This window comes from Perognathus longimembris, chromosome 2 (assembly GCF_023159225.1).
Source record: "Perognathus longimembris pacificus isolate PPM17 chromosome 2, ASM2315922v1, whole genome shotgun sequence".
In the NCBI taxonomy this organism is placed as follows: Eukaryota; Metazoa; Chordata; class Mammalia; order Rodentia; family Heteromyidae; genus Perognathus; species Perognathus longimembris.
Window position 1 is genome coordinate 44,070,834 of NC_063162.1, and position 25,739 is coordinate 44,096,572.

The 25,739-nt window shown below is 43.5% G+C and overlaps 1 protein-coding gene across 3 annotated transcripts in view; it reads left to right on the plus strand.

Annotated features, from left to right (window-relative positions):
* Window positions 1–25,739, plus strand: part of Tet1 (tet methylcytosine dioxygenase 1) — a 90,496-nt gene that overhangs the window by 9,874 nt on the left and 54,883 nt on the right. For 2 of the 3 annotated variants that reach the window (XM_048338883.1, XM_048338885.1), the window contains exon 3: window positions 19,218–19,271. The exons of the other annotated variant lie outside the window; for it this stretch is intronic. In XM_048338883.1, the coding sequence (XP_048194840.1) occupies window positions 19,218–19,271 (54 nt within the window). The remainder of the gene's footprint in view (window positions 1–19,217; window positions 19,272–25,739) is intronic. 3 annotated transcript variants of the gene reach the window in all.

Consider the following 25,739-nt stretch of genomic DNA (forward strand, 5'->3'; position numbering starts at 1 on the left):
GGTTAAGTGAAAATAACTTACAAATTCAGTGTGACACAAACACTGCTTATTATTGTAGCTTATGAACCTAAGATAGTTGAAATATCTCTTGATTTGAAATTTATTTAAATTTTTTTATGATCTGTAGTTGAAACTCAAAAGTGCCGCTTACCAGACTTTTAATGCACCTGTTAAGTATGGTGGTTTTTTTTTTTTTATGAATTTTTAGAACTCTTGACATTAGATTTCTTTTGCTTACTGTGAATGCAAGCATTGTAAAATGAGTTGATATTAAATATTTGGATTGTATTAAATTCTGAGATACTTTGAAATCTTTCTTTCTTTTTTTGGCCAGTCCTGGAGTTCAAGAACTCAGGGCCTGAGCACTGTCCGTGGCTTCTTTTTGCTCAAGGCAGCACTCTACCACATGAGCCACAGTGCTACTTCTGGCTTTTTTTCTGTCTATGTGGTGCTGAGAATAGAACTCAGGGCTTCATGTATGTGAGGTAAGCACTCTACCACTAGGCCATATTCCCAGCCCCTCAGTTTTTTTGTGTGTTTTTTTTTTCTTTTTTTTGCCAGTCCTGGGGGTTGGACTCAGGGCCTGAGCACTGTCCCTGGCTTCTTTTTGCTCAAGGCTAGCACTCTACCACTTGAGCCACAGCACCATTTCTGGCTTTTTCTATTTATGTGGAGTTGAGGAATTGAACCCAGGGCTTCGTGTATGCAAGGCAAGCACTCTCTACCACTAGGCCATAGTCCCAGCCTCCCCCCACCCCCCAGTTCTTTTGTTTGTTTGTTTTGTGTGTTTTTTGATGCCAGTCGTGGGGTTTGAACTCAGATTCTGGGCTCTGTCTCTGAGTTTCTTTTCTTTTTTTTTTTTTGGCCAGTTCTGGGCCTTGAACTCAGGGCTTAAGCACTGTCCCTCGCTTCTTTTTGCTCAAGGCTAGCACTCTGCCACTTGAGCCACAGCGCCACGTCTGGCCGTTTTCTGTGTATGTGGTGCTGGGGAATTGAACCCAGGGCCTCATGTATACAAGGCAAGCACCAGTGTCTCTGAGTTTCTTTTACTCAAGGCTAGAGCTCTACCACTTCACTTCTGGCTTTTTTTGTACTTTACTGAATATAAGAGTCCCACATGGGGCTGGGAATATGGCCTAGTGGCAAGAGCACTTGCCTCCTATACATGAAGTCCTGGGTTCGATTCCCCGGCACCACATATACAGAAAACGGCCAGAGTGGCGCTGTGGCTCAAGTGGCAGAGTGCTAGCCTTGAGCAAAAAGAAGTCAGGGACAGTGCTCAGGCCCTGAGTCCAAGGCCCAGGACGGGCAAAAAAAAAAGAGTCCCACATACTTTCCTGCCCAGGCTGACATTGAATTACAATCCGTAGATCTCAGCCTCCAGAATAGCTAGGATTACAAGTGTGAGCCACCTGTGCTTGGCTTAAATTTCAGATTTATAGAAAAACCAGTAAAATGAATACTGAGAATTTGGTCTTTCATCCTAATTAGCCAAGCAGGAACATTTTTGTCCTTTTTATTTTCAATTTATCTATTTTTCTCTCATACTGAGTCAATTGGGAGGAAGTTCTAAAAACATGACATTCTTTATTTTAGAGAATATATTTCCTAAAAAGCAAGGATATTCACTTGCATTATCAAAACTAATACATTTTGTTTCTTTTCCTTTTGTTTATGTGGTACCGAGGAATCAAACCCAGGGCCTCAGGCATGCTAGGCAAGCATGCTACCGCTAAGCCACACTTCTAGCCCCAAAGTATGAATTTAACATCAATTCAGCGCCCGTGTGAAAGCATACACAGTCTTTGTACTCAGGAGATTGAGGAAGGAAGATTGTGACTTCAAGGCCAGTAATTCTGGAGGCAAAGATTAAGAGCAAACTGATTTGAGGCCAGCACAGGCAAAAAGATTTTGAGACTCTATCTTAACCAATGACTGGGCTCAGTGGTACTTGCCTATCAGCCTAGTTATTTATGGAAATATACATAGGGAGATCACAGTCCTGGCTAGGCTTGGTGTAAAGCAAAACCCTATTTCCCCAAAATAGCCAACAGAAAAGGAGCTGCAAGTATAAGTCAAGTGGTAGATGCCTGTCTAAAAAGTAGTACCCCATACTATACTAAAACAAAAAGAAAAAGAAAAGCAGAAAAAAAAGAAAATCAAAAGCTATAACTGCTAGTCTTCTTGTCATCTAGGAATCTGCTTTGCGCTAGGCTATGGCTCTCCCTTCTGTATTGACTAGTGACAGAGGTATAAAAGCAGAGGGAAGGGTGTCTACAATACATAAAGAGTGGATGCTTGGCTCAGCCACACTTTCACAAGTTATTTTTAGGGTGTGCAAAAACAAACGAGGGGCTAGGAATGTGGTTTAGTGGTAGAGTGCTTGCCTAGCATGTGTGAAGCCCTGGGTTCGATTCCTCAGCACCACATAAACAGAAAAGACCGGAAGTGGCATTGTGGCTCAAGTTGTAGAGTGCTACTCTTGAGGAAGGAAGGAAGGAAGGAAAAGACAATTTGTAGAATGTGCTTCTAATGTAGTTTGGAGCTGGTGAAGTCTAGTCAGATCATTTGGAGACAGTGTCATGCATTTCATTATTATTACTAGACCAAGCTATGTGCAAGTTCATCTACTCAAAGTGAAATCTTTTTCCTTCCTTCCTTCCTTCCTTCCTTCCTTCCTTCCTTCCTTCCTTCCTTCCTTCCTTCCTTCCTTCCTTCCTCTCTCTCTTTCTTTCTGTCTTTCTTTCTCTCTCTCTCTCTCTTTCTTTCTTTCTTTTTTTCTTTCGCTAGTTTTAGGGCTTGAACTCAAGGCCTTAGCATTGTCCCTAAGCTTTTTTTGCTCTACCACTTGAGCCACAGTGCCACTTCCTGCTTTTTCTGTGTATATGGCATTGAGAAATCAAACCTCGGGCTTCATGTGTGCTAGGCGAGCACTCTACCACTAAGTCATATTCCCAGCCCTGAAATCATTTTTCTTATGTTTTCCCTCTGTTTAAACATTTTTTTTTTTTTTTTTTTTTTTGGCCTGGGCCTTGGACTCAGGGCCTGAGTACTGTCCCTGGCTTCTTTTTGCTCAAGGCTAGCACTCAGTCACTTGAGCCATAGTGCCACTTCTGGCTGTTTTCTATATATGTGGTGCTGGGGAATGGAACCCAGGGCTTCATGTATACAAGGCAAGCACTCTTACCACTAGGCCATATTCCCAGCCCCTTTTTAAACATTTTTGATTCCCAAACATTAAAGGTTATTTTTCTTTTGTGTTGGTACTGAGGTATAAGCTGTAGGCCTTGTGTTCTTCTTATTTGGCTTTATCACGCAAGGCTGGCACTCTACCACTTGAACCACAGTTCTGTATCCAGTTTTTTTTTTCCCCCTGGGCAATAGAAGATAGGTGTCTCATTGTGTTTTCTGCCCCAGCTGGCTTTGAAACACAGTTCTCAGATCTCAGCCTTCTGAGTAGCTAGGATTACAATCATGAGCCACTGGATACTAGCTTAAACATGATTTATTATATGCTTGAGTAGATTAAATAGCTGCCTCTTAGATAACATTCTGATGTGTGCTGTTTATTACAGTAGCACCTTCCTAATACAAATTCCACCTAGAGAAACTGGGCTTGCTACGTAGTGTATATGTAAAAGCTAAAAGTTGAGGTATTAAATGAGACACATTGAATCACTGCAGTCCACTGTCTTTTTCTCAAAACTGGTTGACACACTTGTTTTATTGTTCCCCTTCATGGGGGGACTTGGGGGTGGGTGTGTAGCTTCATTTTGTTTGTTTGTTTGTTTTGTTTTTGCCAGTCCTGGGCCTTGTACTCAAGGCCTGAGCACTGTCCCTGGCTTCTTTTTGCTCGAGGCTAGCACTCTGCCACTTGAGCCGCAGCGCCACTTCTGGCCATTTTCTGTATATGTGGTGCTGGGGAATTGAACCGAGGGCTTCTTGTATACGAGGCAAGCGCTCTTGCCACTAGGCCATATCCCCAGCCCCTGTAGCTTCATTTGGCCATTGTTTTTCTCAGTGTTTTCCAAGAGCCAGATCTCATTTTGGCATATGTTATATGTGACATATGGAACATATTTTTGCTACCAACTCCTTCAATTGAAGGCAGATGTTGGGAGTTCTTTACGCCTAGAAGGAATCTCTTTGGATCTCAACTGAAGCTTCAGGAGCCTACTGTACCCTAAGAGAGACAGAGGGGTATCTATAAGGAAAACATACCTCATGCCCAGTGATAGTATGTGCACTAACACCAAATATGTCAACACAAAAAATATGCTGAGCTAGACTGATCCTGTCTTGTGGGCATTCATTTCTGAAATCCTATCATGACTCTTTGTTTTTTTTTTTTTTTTGGCCAGTCCTGGGCCTTGGACTCAGGGCCTGAGCACTGTCCCTGGCTTCCTTTTTGCTCAAGGCTAGCACTCTGCCACTTGAGCCACAGCGCCACTTCTGGCCGTTTTCTGTATATGTGGTGCTGGGGAATCGAACCCAGGGCCTCATGTATATGAGGCGAGCTCTCTTGCCACTAGGCCATATCCCCAGCCCCGACTCTTTGTTTTTTTGAGCTAGGCTCTTACTATATAGCCCAGTCTTTCTGTATTGCCCTGACTTGTAGTTAGTTCCTCTTGTCTCAACTTTCCAGCTGCTGAGATTATAGAAATGTACCAGTTTATGATTCAATTCTTACCTTACTCTTCTGTGTATATTTTATTTTATTTATTATTTATTTATATTTGGTTGATTGTAGGACTTGAACTCAGGACCTGGATACTGTCCCTGAGCCTCTTTGTGCTCAAGACTAGCACTCTACCACTTGAGTCACTGCACCTCTTCTTGTTTTTGAGTGGTTAATTGGAGATAAAGAGACTCATGGGGACTTTTCTGCCCAGGCCAGCTTTTTTTTTTTTTAATTAAATTTTATTGACAAGGTGTTGTGCAAAGGGAGTACAGTTACATAATAAGGCAGTGAATACATTTTTTGTGATATCTTACACCCTCATTTTTCTTTCCCTTCCCTAGATCAGGTAGGCATATATACAATATCCAGTGTACCAAAGTCATGTACAGTAACCACGTAGGATACGCCTCAGGAAATTCACCTAGAATTTTAAAGATAACATCAACAGTAGAATCCTCCTGTGTCCTTCCCAGGCCAGCTTTGAACCAAGATCCTCAGATCTTAGCCTTCTGATTAGCTAGGATTATAGGTGTGAGTCATCTGTGCCCCGCTTATTTATTTATTTTTGTGCAATTTTTTTTGTCCTATGGGTTGGCCTAGGTACTGTCCTTGAGTTTTTGTACTCAAGACTAGCACTCTACCACTTGAGTCACATCTCTACTTGTGGCTTTTGGGTGCTTTATTGGAGAAAAGAGTCTCATTGATTTTTTTTTGCCCATGCTGGCTTTAAACTTTGATCCTCAGATCTCAGACTCCTAACTGGGTACCTTTGTGCTATTTATATTTATGAGGATTAAATATAAGACCTCATACTTGCTGGTCAACTTGGTAGGTAGTCCTTTATCATTTACCCTATGCTCCCAGCCCTTTTATTTTGTAGGTAAGATAGCTTCTCAACTACTTTGCCTGGGATGCTCTCTCCACTGACCTTGATATGGTCTTCCTCCTGCCTCTGTCTTCTAATTAGCTGAATTCCAATTAGCTGGAATTCCAATTTGCTGGGATCACATGGCATGAACCATCATTCCAGGCTTGTATATGATCTTACTTTGGATTAAAAAAAGTTATGAAACTGGCCCATACCTTCATCTAGCATTAGCATAATGCAAGTTATATTATTACATAACAGTGGATACACTAAAGAGGTGGGTATGAGCTTATTTTTCTACAGAATTTAGTTGCAGATCTCTTTTTACTGGTCAGTCTCTTAGTTGAAAAAATCATTCTCCTTTTGAAAAGGCCAGTATGGGTCTATACTGGGAATAGCACAAATGTTCCAGAGAAGGATCTTAATTTTTTAGCATTCCTACCATTCTAAAATAAGGAACCCCAGCTGGGTGTTGGTGGCTCATACCAGTAATCCTAGCTACTAAGGAGGCTAAGATCTGAGCATGGTGGTTTAAAGCCAGCCCTGGCAGGAAAGTTTGTAAGACTGATCTCTATGTAACCACTTCAGCTGTGGCTCAAGTAATAGAGCACTAGCCTTGAGCACAAAAGCTCAGGGACACTACCCAGGCCCTTAGTTCAAGCCCTGGACAAGCACAAAAATAAATAGATAAATAAGTGAAGCACCCCTTGCAAATGAACCAAATTAACCTAAGCAACTCAGGGAATTGCATTGCTGTGATAAACATCCAGATGTGCTGGTTAATTATCATCAGTTCTTCATGCCTTCTAGAGGGCCATAAAAGAGAAATCTTGCTTTTTCTCGGATTTAATTATGTCCCATTGTTACTAAGTCTCCATAAAAGGAGGCTATGATATTCTCCTGCAGTGAGCACAGAGATTAGAGTTTAAGGTATTTCCAGAACCCAAGACAGGATTCATGAGTGTCATGTACACACAATAGGTGCTTAACCAATGTTGGCTGCTCAAATAATGGAAATTTTATTTATTTATTTTTTTGGCCAGTCCTGGGCCTTGGACTCAGGGCCTGAGCACTGTCCCTGGTTTCTTCTTGCTCAAGGCTAGCACTCTGCCACTTGAGCCACAGCGCCACTTCTGGCCATTTTCTGTATATGTGGTGCTGGGGAATCGAACCCAGGGCCTCATGTATACAAGGCAAGCACTCTTGCCACTAGGCCATATCCCCAGCCCCCATAATGGAAATTTTATAAGACACATTTCTCCATTGTTTACATGCCAATGTCTGTTACAAGAAACAAAAAGTAAGAGTAACTGTAAACCATTCATTTTATACAATATGTATTTGAAGCATGAACTGAAATTCAGTGCCTTAGACTCTCCTTCAGTTTTTTTTTTTGGCCAGTCCTGGGCCTTGGACTCAGGGCCTGAGCACTGTCCCTGGCTTCTTCCCGCTCAAGGCTAGCACTCTGCCACTTGAGCCACAGCGCCGCTTCTGGCCGTTTTCTGTATATGTGGTGCTGGGGAATCGAACCTAGGGCCTCGTGTATCCGAGGCAGGCACTCTTGCCACTAGGCTATATCCCCAGCCCCTCTCCTTCAGTTTTTTCACTTAAGCTTTATGCAGTACCACACTTGAGCCACAGCTCCATTTCTGGCTTTTTACTGGTTAATTGGAGATAGAGTCTCATGGACTTTCTTGCTCAGGCTGAATTTTTACTACAGCCCAGAGATCTCAGCCTCCTGAGTAGCTAGATTTATAAACATGAGCCACTGGCAATATACTTATAATTTCAGCAGCTTAGTGTCTCAAAGCAACATTTTTGGCGTTTATTCTATATGGGTTATTTTCAAGTACTAATAATATTAGGATTATGAGATATCTGTAACAGAAATTCAAGAAGACAGCTCAGTAGTAGAGCCCTTGCCTAGCTAGCTGAATGCTTTGGGTTCAACCCCCCAACATTACCTTCTACCCTAAAAATATATATAAGCCTAGGTAAGGTGTGTGTGTGTCTGTCTGTCTGTCTGTGTTTGTGTATGTACATGCATATGTGCACTCCATACCTTACTTCCATGTCTTTATCACAGCTGGTACTCTACCACTTGAGTCATGCCTTCAGCTTGGCTTTTTGCTGGTTAATTGGAGATGAAGTTTCTTAGACCTTTCTGCCCTGGCTAGCCTTGAACCTTGATTTTCCAGGTCTCAGGCTCCTGAGAAGCTAGAACTATAGGAGTGAGCCATGAGTACCTGGCTGATTTAAAATCTACCAATTTTAGAAAGCTGAAGACAATGACACAGATATTTCTGGACAGCCAGGTCATTTCTTTCCCCCAAATGAGTCTCTGTGGTCTCTGTTATGTTAACGTTTTAATTATCTGGAAAAACCCCTCAAAGATGGTGATTGAGGGAGCATTTCTGTAATTCTCTCAGCTAATGAGTGGGCACTTGCCAGATCAGATTAGGTATTTGGTGTATTTTTAGCAACCATGGAAAATCAGAACTTTTAAATGACTGTTATTATATTAGTAGTTTTTTTGTTTGTTTGTTTGTTTGGTTTGTTTTGGGTTTTATTGCCAGTCCTGAGCCTTGGACTCAGGGCCTGAGCACTGTCCCTGGCTTATTTGTGGTACTGAGAAATTGAACCCAAGGCTTCATGCATACAAGGTGAGCACTTTACCACTAGGCCATATTCCCAGCCCTATATTAGTGTTTAAGTGCCGTTAAGCTTTCCACATGTTTTGGTTGTACTAGGAATTCCTGAGATAACTCAATCCTAGTGTAAATGATCCCAACACTAGTCTAACACATAATATCTTAGAAATCATAAAATTGGAAGAGCTGGTATGCTTGTAATCCTAGCTTTTCAGGAGGTTGAGATCTGAGGGTCTCAGTTTGAAGCGGGGGGCAGGAAAGCCTGTGAGACTTTATCTCTAATTAACTACAAACAAAACAAAATAAAACAAAATCAGAAACCAACAACTGAAAGTGGAGCTGTGGCTGAAATGGTAGAAAGCTAGCCTTGAACAAAAGGAAGCTCCAGGACAGTACTCAGGCCCTGGCTTTAAACCCCAGACATACCAGAGCAACGGCATGCACCTGTAGTCAGCGCTTACTCCAGAGGCTCAGCCAGAAAGATTGTTTGAGTCCATGCATTCTAAAAAAGCGCTTGTCTTTAGTATTGGGGATTGAGACTGGAGGCTTGCTATGCTAAATACTCCTAATCTGAATGGGCTTCAGCAATCTGTGACCCCACTCCCTCAAAACTGAATGAATGTATATGATGTGTGCATGCACATGCATGCATTTGTGCTTCACTGGTGCTTGAACTCAGGGGCTGGGCACTGCCCTTTTACTTTTTTCACTCATGGCTGGCACTGTACCACTTGAGCCACAGCTCTACCTCCAGCTTTTTTTTTTTTTGGCCAGTCCTGGGCCTTGGACTCAGGGCCTGAGCATGGTCCCTGGCTTCTTCCTGCTCAAGGCTAGCACTCTGCCACCTGAGCCACAGCGCCACTTCTGGCCATTTTCTGTATATGTGGTGCTGGGGAATCGAACCGAGAGCTTCATGTGTAGGAGGCAAGCACTCTTGCCACTAGGCCATATTCCCAGCCCATATCTCCAGCTTTTTGATGGTTAATTGGAGAGAAGAGTCTCACAGAATTTCCTGCCTCCACTGAGTTGGAACCTTGATTCTCAGATATCAGCCTCTTGACTAGCTACTATTACAGATGTGAGCCACTGGCACCCAGCTAATATAATATTTTTATTTTATCTTATTTATTTGCCCAGTTCTGGGACTTGGGACTCAGGACCTGGGCACTGTCCCTGAGCTTCTTTTTGCTCAAGGCTAGCACTCTACCTCTTGAGCCACAGAGCCATTTCTGGCTTTTTCTGTTTATGTGGTGCTGGAATCAAATCCAGGTCTTCATGCAAGCTAAGCAAGCACTCTATCACTAAGCCACATTCCCAGCTCTTATTTATTTTTTATTGCTTTATTAATGTTAGAGAGTTGATGTACAGCAGAGTTACTTTTACATAGTCAGGTAGTAAGTACATTTCCTTCTTTTTGCATAGTATCATCTGTTCCCTCATTCTCTCCCATTTACTCCCTCCTATCTCTGCCCATGAGTTCTGTGGTTTCACTTTCATCAGTGTTCAGGGCAGCCAATGAGCAGCACTGCTGTACTTTTTCACCCATTTTCCACTGATTCTGTGCCCTCCTCCCTCCTACCTTCCCTAAGATGTGCATGTGAGTACACCACATATGAGGTAAAGAATAGAGTCATCAGAAAACGAAGAACAAATTAAGAAAAAGATCCTTTGTTTCCATATTTTTGGAGTTTGTTTCAGTATGTATATTATTTTATATACATATTAAGAGGTGCTTGGGTATTACAACTTGGTGGTTTTCTCCATAGACCATCCTCTTTGGTCTCACTGTATGTGTCTAGAATTTTATATAATCTGTCATGTACCATTGTGTTTTTGTTTTTGTTTTATTTTTTCCAGTCCTGGGGCTTGAACTTGGGGCCTAAGCACTGTCCCTGGCTTCGTTTTGCTCAAGGCTAGCACTCTACCACTTGAGCCACAGCGCCACTTCTGGCCTTTTCTGTTTATATGGTGCTGAGGAATCACCCAGGGCTTCATGTATGTGAGGCAAGCACTCTACCACTAGGCCATATTCACAGCCCCCATGTGTTTTAAATTTAGCTTCCTCATATCAGGAAGAACATACCCCATTTGTCTCTCTGAGCTTGGCTTACCTCACTTAACATGATTTGTTCTAGTTCCATCCATTCCTCTGCAAATGACATTGTTTTATCCTTTCTAATGGCTGTGTATAATTCCTTTATAAATAGATACATTTTTTTGATCCATTCATTCATTGTGTAGGGCATCTGGGCTGTTTCCATATCTTGGCTATTGTGAATAGTGTGGCAATGAACATGGAAGTGCAGGTGTCCTTATCATATCCTGATTCATGATGTTCAAGGTAGATGCCTAGGAGTGGTATGGCTGGATCATAGGGGATGTCTTGTGTTTAGCTTTTTTCTTTCTTTTCTTTTCTTTTCTTTTCTTTTTTTTTTTTTTTTGGCCAGTCCTGGGCCTTGGACTCAGGGCCTGAGCACCATCCCTGGCTTCTTCCCACTCAAGGCTAGCACTCTGCCACCTGAGCCATAGCGCCCCTTCTGGCCGTTTTCCATATATGTGGTGCTGGGGAATCGAACCAAGAGCTTCATGTGTAGGAGGCAAGCACTCTTGGCACTAGGCCATATTCCCAGCCCTGTGTTTAGTTTTTTTGAGGAACTTCCAGACTGCTATCCAGAGTGGTTGTATTAGTTTACATTCCCACCAGCAATGCAGTAAGGTTCCTTTTTTCTCCACATCGCTGCCAGCATTTGTTGTTGACAGAGTTCAAAATATTTGCCAGTTTAACTGGGGTAAGATGATATCTCAAAGTTGTTTTGAGGGGCTGGGGATATAGCCTAGTGGCAAGAGTGCCTGCCTCGGATACACGAGGCCCTAGGTTCGATTCCCCAGCACCACATATACAGAAAACGGCCAGAAGCGGCGCTGTGGCTCAAGTGGCAGAGTGCTAGCCTTGAGCGGGAAGAAGCCAGGGACAGTGCTCAGGCCCTGAGTCCAAGCCCCAGGACTGGCCAAAAAAAAAAAAAAACAAAGTTGTTTTGATTTGCATTTCCTTTATGGCATTTCCAGGTATGATGAACATTTCTTCTGTGTTTCTTTGCCATTCTTACTTCTTCTGAGAAGGCTCTCCTTAGCTCCTTTGTCCAGTTAGTGATTGGTTTATTAGGTTTGGAAGGGGTTAGTTTCTTGAGCTCCTTGTATATATTGAATATTAGGCCTTTGTCTGATATATTGCTGGTAAAGGTATTTTTGCAGTTGGTTAGCTTTCTAGCTTATTTACTTATTTTTATTTTATTATTTTTTTTGGCCAGTCCTGGGGCTTGGACTCAGGGCCTGAGCACTGTCCCTGGCTTCTTTTTGCTCAAGGCTAGCACTCTGCCACTTGAGCCACAGCGCCACTTCTGGTCATTTTCTGTATATGTGGTGCTGGGGAATCGAACCCAGGGCCTCATGTATACGAGGCAAGCACTCTTGCCACTAGGCCATATCCCCAGCTCCCTTATTTACTTATTTTTAAAAATGATCTTTAAGTAGTTGTCCAAAGGAGTTGCCATTCATCAAAGCAGTTTATGGATACAACATAACATTTTTATATGTATTTCCTTGTGTTGTGCCAAGTTGCAAGACCACCCCCAAGAAGACCACCGAGATTCAGACACTCCGAAATGCAAAAGCAAGGCAAGGCTTTATTTAACGAGCTGCCAACTCGGGCCTCGTCCTACCCACCGACACAGCGGAGGTTAGGAGGAAGCCCCGAGCTGTGATTACACAGGGCTTATAAAGGCAAAGAACAAGGTTACAACAATCAGCTGTGCAAGCAAGATTAGAACACAGGTACAAATCTGATTGGCTCAGGGTTCGATTCTAAAATGGGGTTCACGTGGTGGGGCCTGACTTCAAAGTCTGGCACCTCATTTCCCCCTTTTTCTTTTTGGTACATGGGAGCCAATCATGGCTCCATTCTGTCCATTTCAATCGCTTGCATGTCTAGGGGATGACATAGAGGTAAGGCATGGGCCAGTAGGGCCCAATGTAGTAACCAAAGGGCCTGTCACCATTTCTTACAAGAATAGTCTCTGTACCTCTGTTTTGCATGCCTCTAGTTTATCCTGCCTCATCTTCCCCAAAACAACTCTGGTCCCTTGATTTTAAAGGGGGGCTGATGGGTGAAGATCATCCATCTTCTGTAATTTCTTCAGGCTGACTCAGGGGCGTTGACCTTACCTAGCCAGGAACCTATAACCTTAGTCTACTTTTCCAAGGGACTGCAGGATTGCTGCAAACTGAAAATTAACTTTCAGCTATACAGACTTACCATTAGCTCTATAGTGTTTAGTATCCAAATGTAAGCAACAAAATAATACATAAACTTCTCAACTGTGCTCTAAGGGTCGGGTGGCTATACCCGTATTCCTGAGCAAGCTCAAAACTACCTAAAATAAGGGGGTCACCTCACTTTGGAGTGAGCTGCCAAAATGACATCAACACTAGCCAGGGTAGTAAGGAAAGAAGGCAAAAAGAAAATTATAACAATATTCAGTCTAACTTTCTTTTCTTGAGGCGAAGGCGAAGCGGCTGAGTTGGGTGCTTGGAGACCTCCCATGTTCCATCACGGTAGTTGTCATCCAGGGCAAAGGGGTCAGCTGGCCTGGCGTGGGAGCAATGAACCCAAGTGGCGATGCCGTCTAGGGTCCCTTCCACCGTGGTTAATCTGTTGATTGGGGGCATTGGCAAGCTGACAGGCCTTTAACAGATCTCAATAAGGACACAACACAATCTCAGGTCTACAAGCTTTCTTTCCTAAACAGATGTATCAGCTTAAAATTCTTACTGCCAGTCAGGGCTTTGAGTAAATGTGGGGGGTGAGATTTTAATCTATCCTCTCATTTGACAAACTTACCCTTACTAACCACTATCACAGATGACTGGCAAATTCCTGCCCAGTAGACAGACATGGGCATTGGAAAGGCATGCTTATGAACTATTCTTCTAGGACTTCCCGGCTTTAACTTTTGAAAGGCCAACAGTAGTGACTCTAGGATCTGACACCATCTCTGCCATCCAAGCAGTGGCTTACTGCCTCTGGATGCTCCATCACTTTTGTCCCAGGAGGAGTGACTTTTGACTTGGACTCAGGGCCTGAGTGCTGTCCCTCAGCTCTCCAGCTCAAGACTAGCACCGTACCACTTTTGAGCTCCACACTACTCCGTTCCCAGCACTCTGCTGGCTGATTAGAGACAAGTCTCTCACAGGGACCTTTCTTTGCCCGGGCTGGCTTCGAACCGCAGATTCAGATCAATGAGTCTTATAAGGGGCCACTTTACTCCAATTATAAGCAACAAGGTGGTCCACACAGAAGTAGTTTTTAAGCATGCCCTCTTACCTGGAACTTATTAAGGGTCAGTATTAGATCTTGACAAACTTGTAGGAATCACCTGTGCTTCTCTGTGGGCCTGCTGGAAACTGTTACAAAAAACCTACAAAGAAGCTGGAATGGCAATTAAACATTTTGGTAGCCATAATTCTCCTTTTCTCACTTTGCAATAATTATTTAGGACAATTTTACTTCCAAATTTCTTCCAAAAGGCTACAAAAACAAAACAATTAATACAAAAGGAGGAAAACACACAGGCCTAAGAAAAGTTACGAGTTGGAGATCTCCCAAGCTGGCCCACAACCTCCTACAAGGGTGCAGAAGGAATGGACCCGAGTTGGCCCACAACCTCCTGTAAGAAGGAGTGGACCCGAGTTGGCCCACAACCTCCTGCAAGGGTGCAGAAGGAGTGGACCCGAGTTACGAGTTGGAGATCTCCCAAGTTGGCCCACACATCCCCCTGCAAGGATGCAGAAAGAGTGAATTCAAGTTGAAAGCGGGGCTCCAGAGATCCCCCTTTAAGGGTGAAGAGTCTGGGACATCCCCCGGTCTCACCAGGATTGTCAAGTAAGTACATCTGCTTCGACAACCCCTTCAAGAAATAAGCAAAAGCAAGACAAACAAACAGGCACATTACAGGACAAGACAAATGAACAGCGCTGTTTTCTTACCTTCGGAGTCTGGGATCTCGGGGTCTCTGGGGCTATCCCGGACGAAACCCCAAATGTTGTGCCAAGTTGCAAGACCACCCCCAAGAAGACCACCGAGATTCAGACACTCCGAAATGCAAAAGCAAGGCAAGGCTTTATTTAACGAGCTGCCAACTCGGGCCTCGTCCTACCCACCGACACAGCGGAGGTTAGGAGGAAGCCCCGAGCTGTGATTACACAGGGCTTATAAAGGCAAAGAACAAGGTTACAACAATCAGCTGTGCAAGCAAGATTAGAACACAGGTACAAATCTGATTGGCTCAGGGTTCGATTCTAAAATGGGGTTCACGTGGTGGGGCCTGACTTCAAAGTCTGGCACCTCACTTGGAGAGATAGTCCATTGCTTTTAGTAGATTTCAGAGAAACATGAATCATATTCCCCACTCCCTAGAAAAAAGGTAAAAGAATGATAGTGTTGGAAGTGATAGTATATAGCTGCAATCCTGAGAGGAGGGAGATCTAGGATTTAACATCAGGTAAGTTAACATAGTAAGAACTTGTCTTATAAATAAAAGAAACAAGGTAATCACACTGATCTCTTTAAGACTTTAAAGAAGTCAGGTGCTGGTGGCTGACATCTGTAATCCTAGCTACTCAGGAGGCTGAGATCTGAGGATTATGGTTCAAAGCCAGCCCAGGCAGAAAAGTCCATGAGACTCTTATCTCCAATTAACCACCAAAAAAGCTGGAAGTGGAACTGTGACTCAAGGGGAGATTGCTAACCTTGAAAAAAATAAAGCTCATAGACAATGTCCAAGTCTTGAATTCAAGCTCCAAGACCAGCATACAAAAAGAAAAGTGTGCTGTGGCTCAAGTGCTAGAAAGCTAGCCTTGAGCAAAAAGAGCTTAGGAACAGTGTCTAGGCTCAGAGTTCAAGGCCAAGGACCAGCAAAAACAAAAACAAACCTAAAAAGAGAAAAGAGAAAAGAAATGTGATTAGGGCTGGGAATATGGCCTAGTGGCAAGAGTGCTTGCCTTGTATACATGAAGCCCTGGGGTCGATTCCTCAGCACCACATAAACAGAAAATAGCCAGAAGTGGCGCTGTGGCTCAAGTGGCAGAGTGCTAGCATTGAGCAAAAAGAAGCCAGAGACAGTGCTCAGGCCCTGAGTTCAAGGCCCAGGACTGGCAAAAAAAAAAAAAGAAATGTGATTGACAGCTATTGTGTGATTAGCACAAAATGGTTACACTGGGAATTTAGATTTCCCCAGACTCTCATCATTAATAGGATGCTGAGATTGTCATCCTTGGGAAGTTGGGATGCCATTCACAGTGGAGGAACAGGTAACCACTGCCTGCTACCCTGTAGTCACTGGTGATGGGTGCATCCTTGCAATGACTTGTGTAGTCAGCCTATTTCTCTTACCTGTTCTCCCTCCTGCCACTTTTTCTGCTATTTAGAGGAAGGTAAGTGAGGTTTTTTGGAAGCAGCCAGTATCCAGTGTTTCTTAGCATCTGTGAAGCATTTTTCCTTCTATGGAACTGAAGACACATGATGAATGAATTGCTTTTCTGTTCCCATGTGATGCAGACTTACACTTGTGGTTTCCAGGGTGATGGCCGTGCTGTGCTGCACTCATTTCTTGTCCTTTTGTAATGACAGGGTTTGGGTGTCGCTAGTGGGTTCTAGTTATTTACACTATGCAGCTTACTTAATATTGTATTTCATAGACAAATACCATTTTTTGTGGTGAGGTTTCTATTAAGGAGTAAAAGTAAGGCTGGGTGCTGGTGGCTCACCCCTGTAATCCTATCTACTCAGGAGACTGAGACATGTGAATTGAGGTTCAAAGCCAGCCCAGGCAGGAATCCCTAAGACTCTTATCTCCAATTAACCACCAAAAAAGCCAGAAGTGTAGCTATTGCTCAAATGGGAGAGTGCTAGCTTTAAGTGAAAAAGCTAAGAGATAGTGTCCAGGCCCCAGTACCATAACAACAACAACAATTGTATATGCATAGATTCACAGTCAAAATGTACCTTGGATATGATTTATAACAAAAATCTAAATCACTCCAAGAAATGTAAGGTACCCTGAATACACAGCTCGTGTTAAGTGGTGCCGGTACTGGAGACAGAAGAGGGACAGTTTTTAAAAAAGTGAGCTATAGACTTATCCTATGATTGAATTCCACTGAGTATATACATATTCAGTCATTGAAAGCAGTGACTCCAAGAGATTCTTGTATACTGATGTTCATAGCAGCATTAGTACCGGTAACCAAAAAGCAGACACATCCCAGATGTCTTAACAACAGAAGAATGGATACATAATTAAAATACAGTATGTGCGTAAACATACAAGGGAATATTACTCAGTCTTAAAAAGGAATGACTTTCCAATCCATCCTACCCTGCTCACCTGGATGAGTCTTGTAGACATGCTAATTGACGTTTGCCACCCACAGAAACAAAGTTGTTTTATACCTGTTTCAAATCTTATGGAATCCTGATTTCTGTTTTATGCATTCATCATTTCTCTCCAGAAAACTCTCAGCTGGAGCATGGGCTTTGTGGGTGCATTAGGTCAGAAACCATTGGCTTACTACAAGTGTTTAAGGAAAAGCTGAGAGCACACTTTATCTACTAGGTTTATTGGGTGGAAGAGAGCAGTCTACATCGGTTTGGAGGTGTATGGGGTACCTTGGTTCATCAGCACTGAGCATACAAGAGGTGCTGGCTTCAGTCACCAGCTCTAAGAAAAAGTTAAAAAAAAATTAAAGTAGGAAAAGAAGTCATGTTGGGCTTCCCCCTTGCACAAGGAAGGCGTGCTTTCGTGGCAAAACCAGAGCCTGGGAAGTGGGAGTGATGAAACCCAGACCTTCTGGCCCTCACTCAGCCTTCGCTCTTCCCAAGTACTGTGGGAATCTGTTCTGAATCCAACTACAAGTGAGAAACCCATTTTTGGCGGGGCAGCCAGGCAAAGCTATGCTGCCAATCTGTCAAATGTATTGCTTAAAACTTTGGCCCTGGGGCTGGGGATATGGCCTAGTAGCAAGACTGCTTGCCTCGGATACATGAAGCCCTGGGTTCAATTTCCCAGCACCACATTTATAGAAAACGGCCAGAAGTGGCGCTGTGGCTCAAGTGGCAGAGTGCTAGCCTTGAGCAAAAAGAAGCCAGGGACAGTGCTCAGGCCCTGAGTCCAAGGCCCAGGACTGGCCAAAAAAAACCCAAAACAACTTTGGCCCTGCCAGTCTGGAGGGTGTGTGTGTATTTTGGGGGATGGGGACCTGCGGGGATGGCGGATACTGTCTAACCAAGATCTGTGCAGCTGTCAAGGTAGCGGTGATTGCACACTGTGACCATCTTCTGCTTTTCGGCAGTGACCTTGAGACCAGCCAGCTCACCCTGGTGTCTCTGATCCTTGGCTACCCTGGTGATTGCAACAGGGAGTTCCCCTGTGCGCCTTTCCCAGTGTCAGGCAGGTGTCAGCTATGCTGCCAGCTCTCTCCTTGCTTGCTATACACTGAGCATGGGGTGAGGGGTTCCATTCAGGTCGATGTGGGGAGAGAGGGTGGCTTTTTCTGCCTCTTGTCCCCGGTCCAGGGAAGTGGGTGGCTCTGTCTGACAGCCAGGCTGCAGTGCAGACAGTCTGCACGTGGGACTGGCTTGGCAGCTCTGGGGGTAAGATGCTCGTGGTGACATACTGTAGATGATCTTGCCAGAAAGAGGACCTCCCCCCAAAAAATGTGCTTTTGTCCCAGAGAGGCCAGTGAGAGCCAGCTTTACACTAAGGGAGAGATTGATTTCTCTGGGAAATGAAGGTCATCAGAAATGTCTACGGCAAGGGAAAATCCTTTCTGACTGCTTGGTGGCAAGTGTCTTTTAAACAAGTCCACTCCTCCTGTCCTTTTCCTTGGTACCTGGCTTTCCTGTTACCTCTTAATCCGCCTTTGTCGTTGGACATTTATTGACAGAAATCAGATTGCTGTGTTTCTGGGCAAAGCGCCTGCCGCAAAGAGGTGTGGTTCAGAGGAATGAGACAAGCAGCCCAACAGCTGAGCCTCCCCTGTCCTCACATAACCTCCCTGCCTTAAATATCGCCAATATTTAGCCTCGCCTTATAAAGTAAAAATGCACAATACCTTCCAGAGTTTCAGCAAGCCCAAGTTGCCCCCCTAGGCTTGAGAGACAGAGCATCGCTCCCCCTCCCCTGCCGCGCAGGCATGACCTCAGAGCCACCAAGAGGTTACTAATCTGGGACACTCCGCCATCGATCCAGTGCTGGTGGTGCTGGTGGTGACCTGGGGGAGATATGTAAGCTTTTTTTTTTTCCCCTTGCTGAAGCCTCCTGTGATTTCGGCGCGACCAGATCCTCTGCAGAGAACTCCATGTCGCAGCTTGTGGCTGCCTGTGTCCTGTGGTGAGGAGCAGAGCTGCACAGGAGATCCTTTGTCTAGGAAGGGCTAGGGCTGAGAAGATCACTTTGGAGTTGCTAGGTTCTGCATTGCTATTGGCTGCACTCTTTGTGGGGCTGTTTTTGCAAAAGGCATGCCCAGCACGTCTACAGTGCTGGCAGGCCAGGGCTGCCTTTAAACACCATGATAATAATACCAAAAGCAGTTTGCAGAACTGTTCCACTGTCAAGCTTCCTCTGCAGAACCAAGCAAGATGGCTACCTCGTGGGCTTCGCTCTGAAGAATACAGAGGCTAATTAAGACAGACTTTAAGGGGGAAAAAAGGGTATTTCCCTCCTTCATCTTTATGCAAGTGTTTTGTTTTTTTTTTTTTAACCCCCCTCCCAGTGACTTTTTATAAAGTGTACATTTTTTTACATAAGCTCTTTAGGTTCTGCCTAGCAAACATGTGGATGTTTTTAAATGGTATCAGTATTTTTACAGAGAAATAGTCAAAATAAAAAATTTTGGGGGAGAGATGGGAGCTAATATTTTTCTTAAATGGAGGCTGATTTTCCAATTTGATTTTTTTTTTTAGGTTATAAAAGAAAACAAGAGGTCCCAGAGGGAAAAGAAGCCCAAAGTTTTAAAGGTAATCAGCTGTTGATTAAATGATATTATATATATATATTTTTTTCCATTTCATATAGTATTTTTCTGTCAGCTGAGGATAAGTCTGCAGTATAGTGGATGTGAAATTTTCCAGATTGTCAGTAGATAAATGAAATTTCACTCAACCAAAGGGCTCCCCACCCCCCTTTTCTGATGTACTACATTATGTGCATATTAACATCTTTGATTTTCAACTCCACACAAGTCTTGCAGATGGAAAAGTTTATATGCAAAGTGTTAGGACTAAAATTCATTTTTCCTTAGAGGTCCTTTTGTAACATCTGTGTCTGGTCTTAAGCCAGTAGGTACTTAAAGCTTTCCAGGAGAGGTGCTACTTGAAATTGACAGCTAGGATACATTGTGATTTTAATAGACCTTCCATTAAGCACTATTTTAAAATGTGTGATTTCTCTCCACACCTCCCCCTAAACGGGACAAAAAGGTCCTTGGAGATTTTGAGTTCGGTGTGAAATGTATAGGTCATTGAGATCTTGCAGACATATGATAGTTGCTTAATCCCAAATTCACATTATGTCATTTTGATTTTAACATTCGTTGAGCTTTTAGGATATGCATGTTCTCCTTATTTTGTATAGATTGTCTGATGAGTTCTTAGCAGTAACCTAATTTGGTTATAAGCTAGCAGTCTGTTAGGAGCTTTGTACAGTATTGAGAAGGGTTAATTTAAAAGCATATGGTATCACCAAAAGTTCAAGGCTAGCCTGAGTCTGGCAAATAGGTGCTTTAGGGGGTTTAAATTTGCAAGTGGCATATTGGAATTATAAAGGAAGGCCACCTATTTATTTAATTCTAGAAGAAATATTAAGCAGTAAAATAACTGGTCTGTAAAATTACATTGTACATATTTAATTTTAAAATATTTTAACCTAATCATACCTTTTGCAAATAAAGTTTTAGTGCTCAAAGGGAACGTGTTGAACTGTGACTTATAAATGTGGTAGAATTTTATCTCATTTGTTGCCCTGGTTGTGTAACTAGAAAATGTTGACACTGAGAACCAAACCTTGCCTTGCTTTCTAATTTGACTGACTACCTGGAATTTGTGTTTCCTGAGTGTCCATTTTTCATCAGTCAACAAGTATGTACAGTCAACAATATGCCAGCCACTGTGAAATGAGTGGAATTGGTTGGTATATTTTATGGGGTCTGGACTATAGTATATAGGTTATTAGAGAGAGAAATGAAACTACTATTTTTTTCTTCATTCTGATATGAATAGCTAGGTAAGTAGGTAGGTAGGTAGATACATACATACATACACACACATATCACTTATTGGGCCTTCCCCTCCCCCAGCTATCCAAGTGTATCTTTAAAAGCTCTACTTAGATCTTTTTCTATATGTTCTGTATTGGGTGTATCCATTTTCTTTTTTCTTTTCTTTTTTTTTTTGCCAGTCCTGGGCCTTGGACTCAGGGCCTGAGGACTGTCCCTGGTTTCTTTTTGCTCAAGGTTAGCTCTGCCACTTGAGCCACAGCGCCACTTCTGGCTGTTTTCTATATATGTGGTGCTGGGGAATCGAACCCAGGGCTTCATGTATACGAGGCAAGCTCTCTTGCCACTAGGCCATATTCCCAGCCCCTGGGTGTATCTATTTTCAAGTGAGAAATTGTTGGGGTCTTGTTTTCAAATTTAGGGATGTGTGTGGGAACAAAGGGATAGAAGACTACAGCTCCACTTCTGGCTTTTTCTGTTTATGTGGTACTAAGGAGTCAAACCCAGGGCATCATGCATGCTAGCTAGGCAAGCACTCTACTGCTAAGCCACATTCCCAGCCCTTTACTGATTATTTTGGAAATAATCCGTTCACTAGACATCAAGTGAACTTTTCTGCCTAAGCTAGCTTCCAACCTCAACCCTCCAGACTTCAGGCTCTTGAATATCTAGGATTATAGGCTTGAGCCATTGTCACTCACCCCAACTAAATCTTTTCCCACTTTTGCTTGGGAATGGAATTGAGCTTTGAGAATGCTGTTTAATTCTATGTTTATTTTGCTAGTGTATGAGTGTCTAGTCACCTGAACTGTTTCAGAAGTAAATATATCATGTATTGCTTTGGGAAATGATAGCACTAGGTGCTGATTTTTAATTTCTTTTTTCAAGTAAATGCCTATAGGTACTCCAGTTTTGTCTGTGTTCCAGTAAGCAGAACTGAGTTGATGCTCACTTTCTCTCTACAGTTAATAACTGTGTAAGAGTAAGGAAATGTATGCGGGAGGGGTGACATTGTCCAAAAAGAAATGTAATCTTTACCTGACTTACCTAACTGTAACCTCTCTCTATATTGCCTTTATAACAGTAAGACATTTGAGCCAGGCACCAGTGGCTCATGCCTGTAATCCTAGCTACTCAGGAGTCTGAGATCTGAGGATCCCTGTTCAAAGCCAGCTCAGGCAGGAAAATCAGTGAAAAAAAATTTTTTTTAATCTTTCCTGGGACTTGAACTCTGGGCCTGAGTCCTGTTCCTGAGCTCTTCAGCTCAAGGCTAGTGCTCTTTGAGCCACAGTGTCACTTCCGGTTTTCTGGTGGTTAATTGGAGATAAGAGTTTCATGGACTTTCCTGCCTGGGCTGGCTTTGAACCATGATCCTCAGATCTCAGCCTCCTGAGTAGCCAGAATCACAGGCTTGAATCATGGGGTGCCAGGCTCTCCTACTGCTTTTATTGCCCAGTCCCAAGGAGAATCCCAAGACAAAGGGAGCCTTCTGATGAAATACCTCCTGGCTAACCTCCTGGGGCATGTAATCATGTACCAGGTGGAACAAAGACCTGGATCTGCAAACATAGGCGGAGCTAAGTATGATGCTGCACACTTTTAATCCCTCCCGCTGGAGGTAGAGACAGGCAGGAGAATCACAAGGCCAGCCAGGGCTATATACAAAACCCTGTCTCAAAAAAAGTGGAAGGTACCCTGTAATTCTAGCTACTCAAGAGGCTAAAATTTGAAGATAAAGATTTGAAGCCAGCCTGGGCAGAAAAGGCCATGAGACTCATTCCTAATAAACTACTCAGAAGAAGCCAGAAGTGGTGCTGTGGTTCAGGTGGTAGAGTGCTGGCCTTGAGCACAAAGAGGCTAAGGACAGTGCCTAGGCCCTGAGTTCTAAGCCCCAGGACTGGCAAAAAAGAAGGAAGAAAAATACCCACAGTCACAAGCAGCACTGCTAGTGACAGCCACGCAGCATTGTGGGGTCAAAAGAGACATGATTAAGATGTTGGTACTATTAGGTGTAGAAAGGAGAGTGCTGTATAAGAACTCCATTCCCCATCTTTTCCATTTATTTTATTTTATTTTATTTTTGCCAGCCTGGGGCTTGGACTTAGGGCCTGAGCACTGTCCCTGGCGTTCTTTTGGCTCAAAGCCAGCACTCAACCTCTTGAACCACAGCACCACTTCCGGCTTTTTCTGTTTATGTGGTGCTGAGGACTCAAACCCAGGACTTCATGCATGCAAGGTGAGCACTCCTACCACTAGGCCACATTCCCAGCCCCATTTTTTCCATTTTTATCTGCAGATCTAAAATTATTTCATGTGTGAGTGTCATTAGGAAGGGTCACATTTGTGCATTCTGTAATTACTCTCCCTTGGCTGCCAAGGGCATTTTTTAAGCTTTTTGGTTATGAAATACCCTCAGTGTAGTACAGTATTAGAAAGAACTGGGTGAACAAATATAAAGAAATGTCAGTGGATATTAAACCTGGAAACTGTCTACAGAAGCCAATTTAGAAGAGAAAAAATTCAAAAGGCAGGATCTTGCAGCAACCCTTTTCTCCAGTGGTTCCTTCCTGGTATAGGAGGACAGGGAGTGCATGGGCACAGGGCTGCTCTGCATAAGCTGGACACTTGCCAATGGCCATACTTATTTTGTTATTGTTGTTATTGTTTGCCAGTCCTGGGGCTTGAACTCAGGGACTAGACACTGTCTCTGAGCTTCCTTTGCTCAAGGTAAGGCTAGCACTCTACCAACTTGAGCCACAGCACCACTCCCAGCTTTTTTCTGTTTATGTGGTAGTGAGGAATTGAACCCAGGGCTTGATGCATGCAAGACAAACACTCGACCACTGAGCCAAATTCCGAGCCCCTTATGTAGCTTTTTGAAATGTCCTATAAAAAATCAAGGCCAGGTGCTGGTAGTTCTCACCTGCCTAAGTATGCAGGAGACTGAGAGATCTGAGGATTGTAGTTCAAAGCCAGCCCTGGCAGGAAAGTTGTGAAACTCTTATCTCCAATTAACCAGCAAAAAAATGAAAATGGCTGGGTGCTGTTGGCTCATGCCTATGAACCTAGTGGCTAAGATCTGAAGATCAAGGTTGGAAGTCAGCTCAACAAGAAATGTCCCAAATACTCTCCCCCTACCTTCCCATTCCCCCCACCCCCCAGTTCCAGGGCTTGAACTCAGGGCCTGAGCTCAAGCCTAGCACTGTACCACTTGAGCCACAGCATGCTTCTGGCTTTTTCTGTTTATATGGTACTGAGGAATCAAACCCAGTGCTTCTTGCATAATAGGCAAGAGTTCTACCACTATGCCACATTCCCAGCCGCCCCAATTAACCACCAAATAGCTGGAAGTGGAGCTATGGTTCGTTCACGTGGTAGAGCACAAGCCATGAGTATGAAAGCCTAGTGAGAGCATGAAGCCTTGAGTTCAAGTCCCACTATCACTACACACACACACACACACACACACACACACACACACACACACACACCATGGAGGAAAACATTGGTTAATGAAACAGATTTATTATCTTTGAGATACAATGTATCATCATCAACCTCACTTCTTCTATCTATCACTCTTGGGATAATCTTCCTTTCTTAAAACAATTTCAATAGGGCTGGGGATATGGCCTAGTGGCAAGAGTGCCTGCCTCATATACATGAGGCCCTGGGTTCGATTCCCCAGCACCACGTATACAGAAAATGGCCAGAAGTGGCGCTGTGGCTCAAGTGGCAGAGTGCTAGCCTTGAGCAAAAAGAAGCCAGGGGCAGTGCTCAGGCCCTGAGTCCAAGCCCCAGGACTGGCAAAAAAAACAAAAACAACAAAAAAACCCTACCAATTTCAATAGGTTTTGTTGTTAAGGTGAATATATTTCACCGACCCTCCTGCTCATGCCCACTCCCTTCTTCCCCCATCAGAGCCTGGGTGCTGGTTATTTTTGAGATGCAATCTTCTTTCTTGCCTGGATGCACAGCTGGACAACGATTTGCTTATTTTAAGCCTTTTATCATAGCTGGGATAACAGCACACTCTACCACTGCCAGCTCTCGGTTGAGAAACGTTTCTGTCAAAGCTGGACTCAAACCTCCTAATGTCAGTCTCTTCAGTAGCTAGGATTGAAAGCATGGGTCACCAGTGCCCACTGCCCAACGGAAGTTCTCCACAACATCCTAGACATCTGGATGTAATGAAGAAGTAGGAATAATTTGGAAGTGTTAGTGAAGTAGCCTGTAAGGAATACCATTTTTGCAGGTATGGTTGTACAAACCTGTAATCCCAGTACTTGGGAGTCTATGGCAGGATGGTTAGTCATTCTAGGCCAGCCTGCCATTCATAAATAAATAAATGAACCTGTCATTCCTAAGTTATTCAATTAAAACAATAAATTTCCGAACACAAAAGAGGTCACATAAATTAAGACTTTCGGCAGCTGGGAGCCAGTGGGTACTCAGGAGTATATTTAGGAGGCTGAAACCTTAGGATTGCAGTTCAAAGCCAGCTTGGGCAAGAAAGTTTATGAGACTCTTACCTCCAATTAACCAGCACAAAAAAGAATTTAGGTGGACAAATCCAAGAGATTCTTATCTTCTGTTCACTAGCAAAAAGCTGTAAGTGGAACTGTGGTGGAGTGATTCAGAGTACCAGCTTTAAGTAGGAAAAGCCAACCAAGCCAATACCGGTATAACACACACACACACACACACACACACACACACACACACAGAGAACCTGGTCTCATGTGCTAGTACAATCTTTGTCTCATTATGCCTCTACTCGAAGTGGTAAAAGCTTGAAGCCACAAGTTCATCCCGCAGTGTTTATTCACAGGATCAAAGGCACTCATGAGAGTTCCCGTTTGCCTATCCAAAAGTTGTAAAGTCGCATTTTGCCTCAGCTGCTCAGGCAGATCCAGGCTGGGTTCTCACCACTGCAGCTCACACATGCATAGTCATTCATTTATCATTGAAGTGTTTGTGACTCAAGACTCATGTCTATGCTGTGATTTCTAGGAATGATCCCAAACAGAATCAAAGTGAATCAAAGCCAAGTGGGGTTGGATGGGCAGGAAGAAAATTTCTTTCTGGCTCCAAAGGAGGAAAAAAAATCAGGTTCTTTAAAATCCATTAAAGAACATATATACACCTTGTGTTTCAAATCCTAGCCTCATACCGTATGTATGTTTGTGGGTGGTAGTAGGTGGGGTTTCTT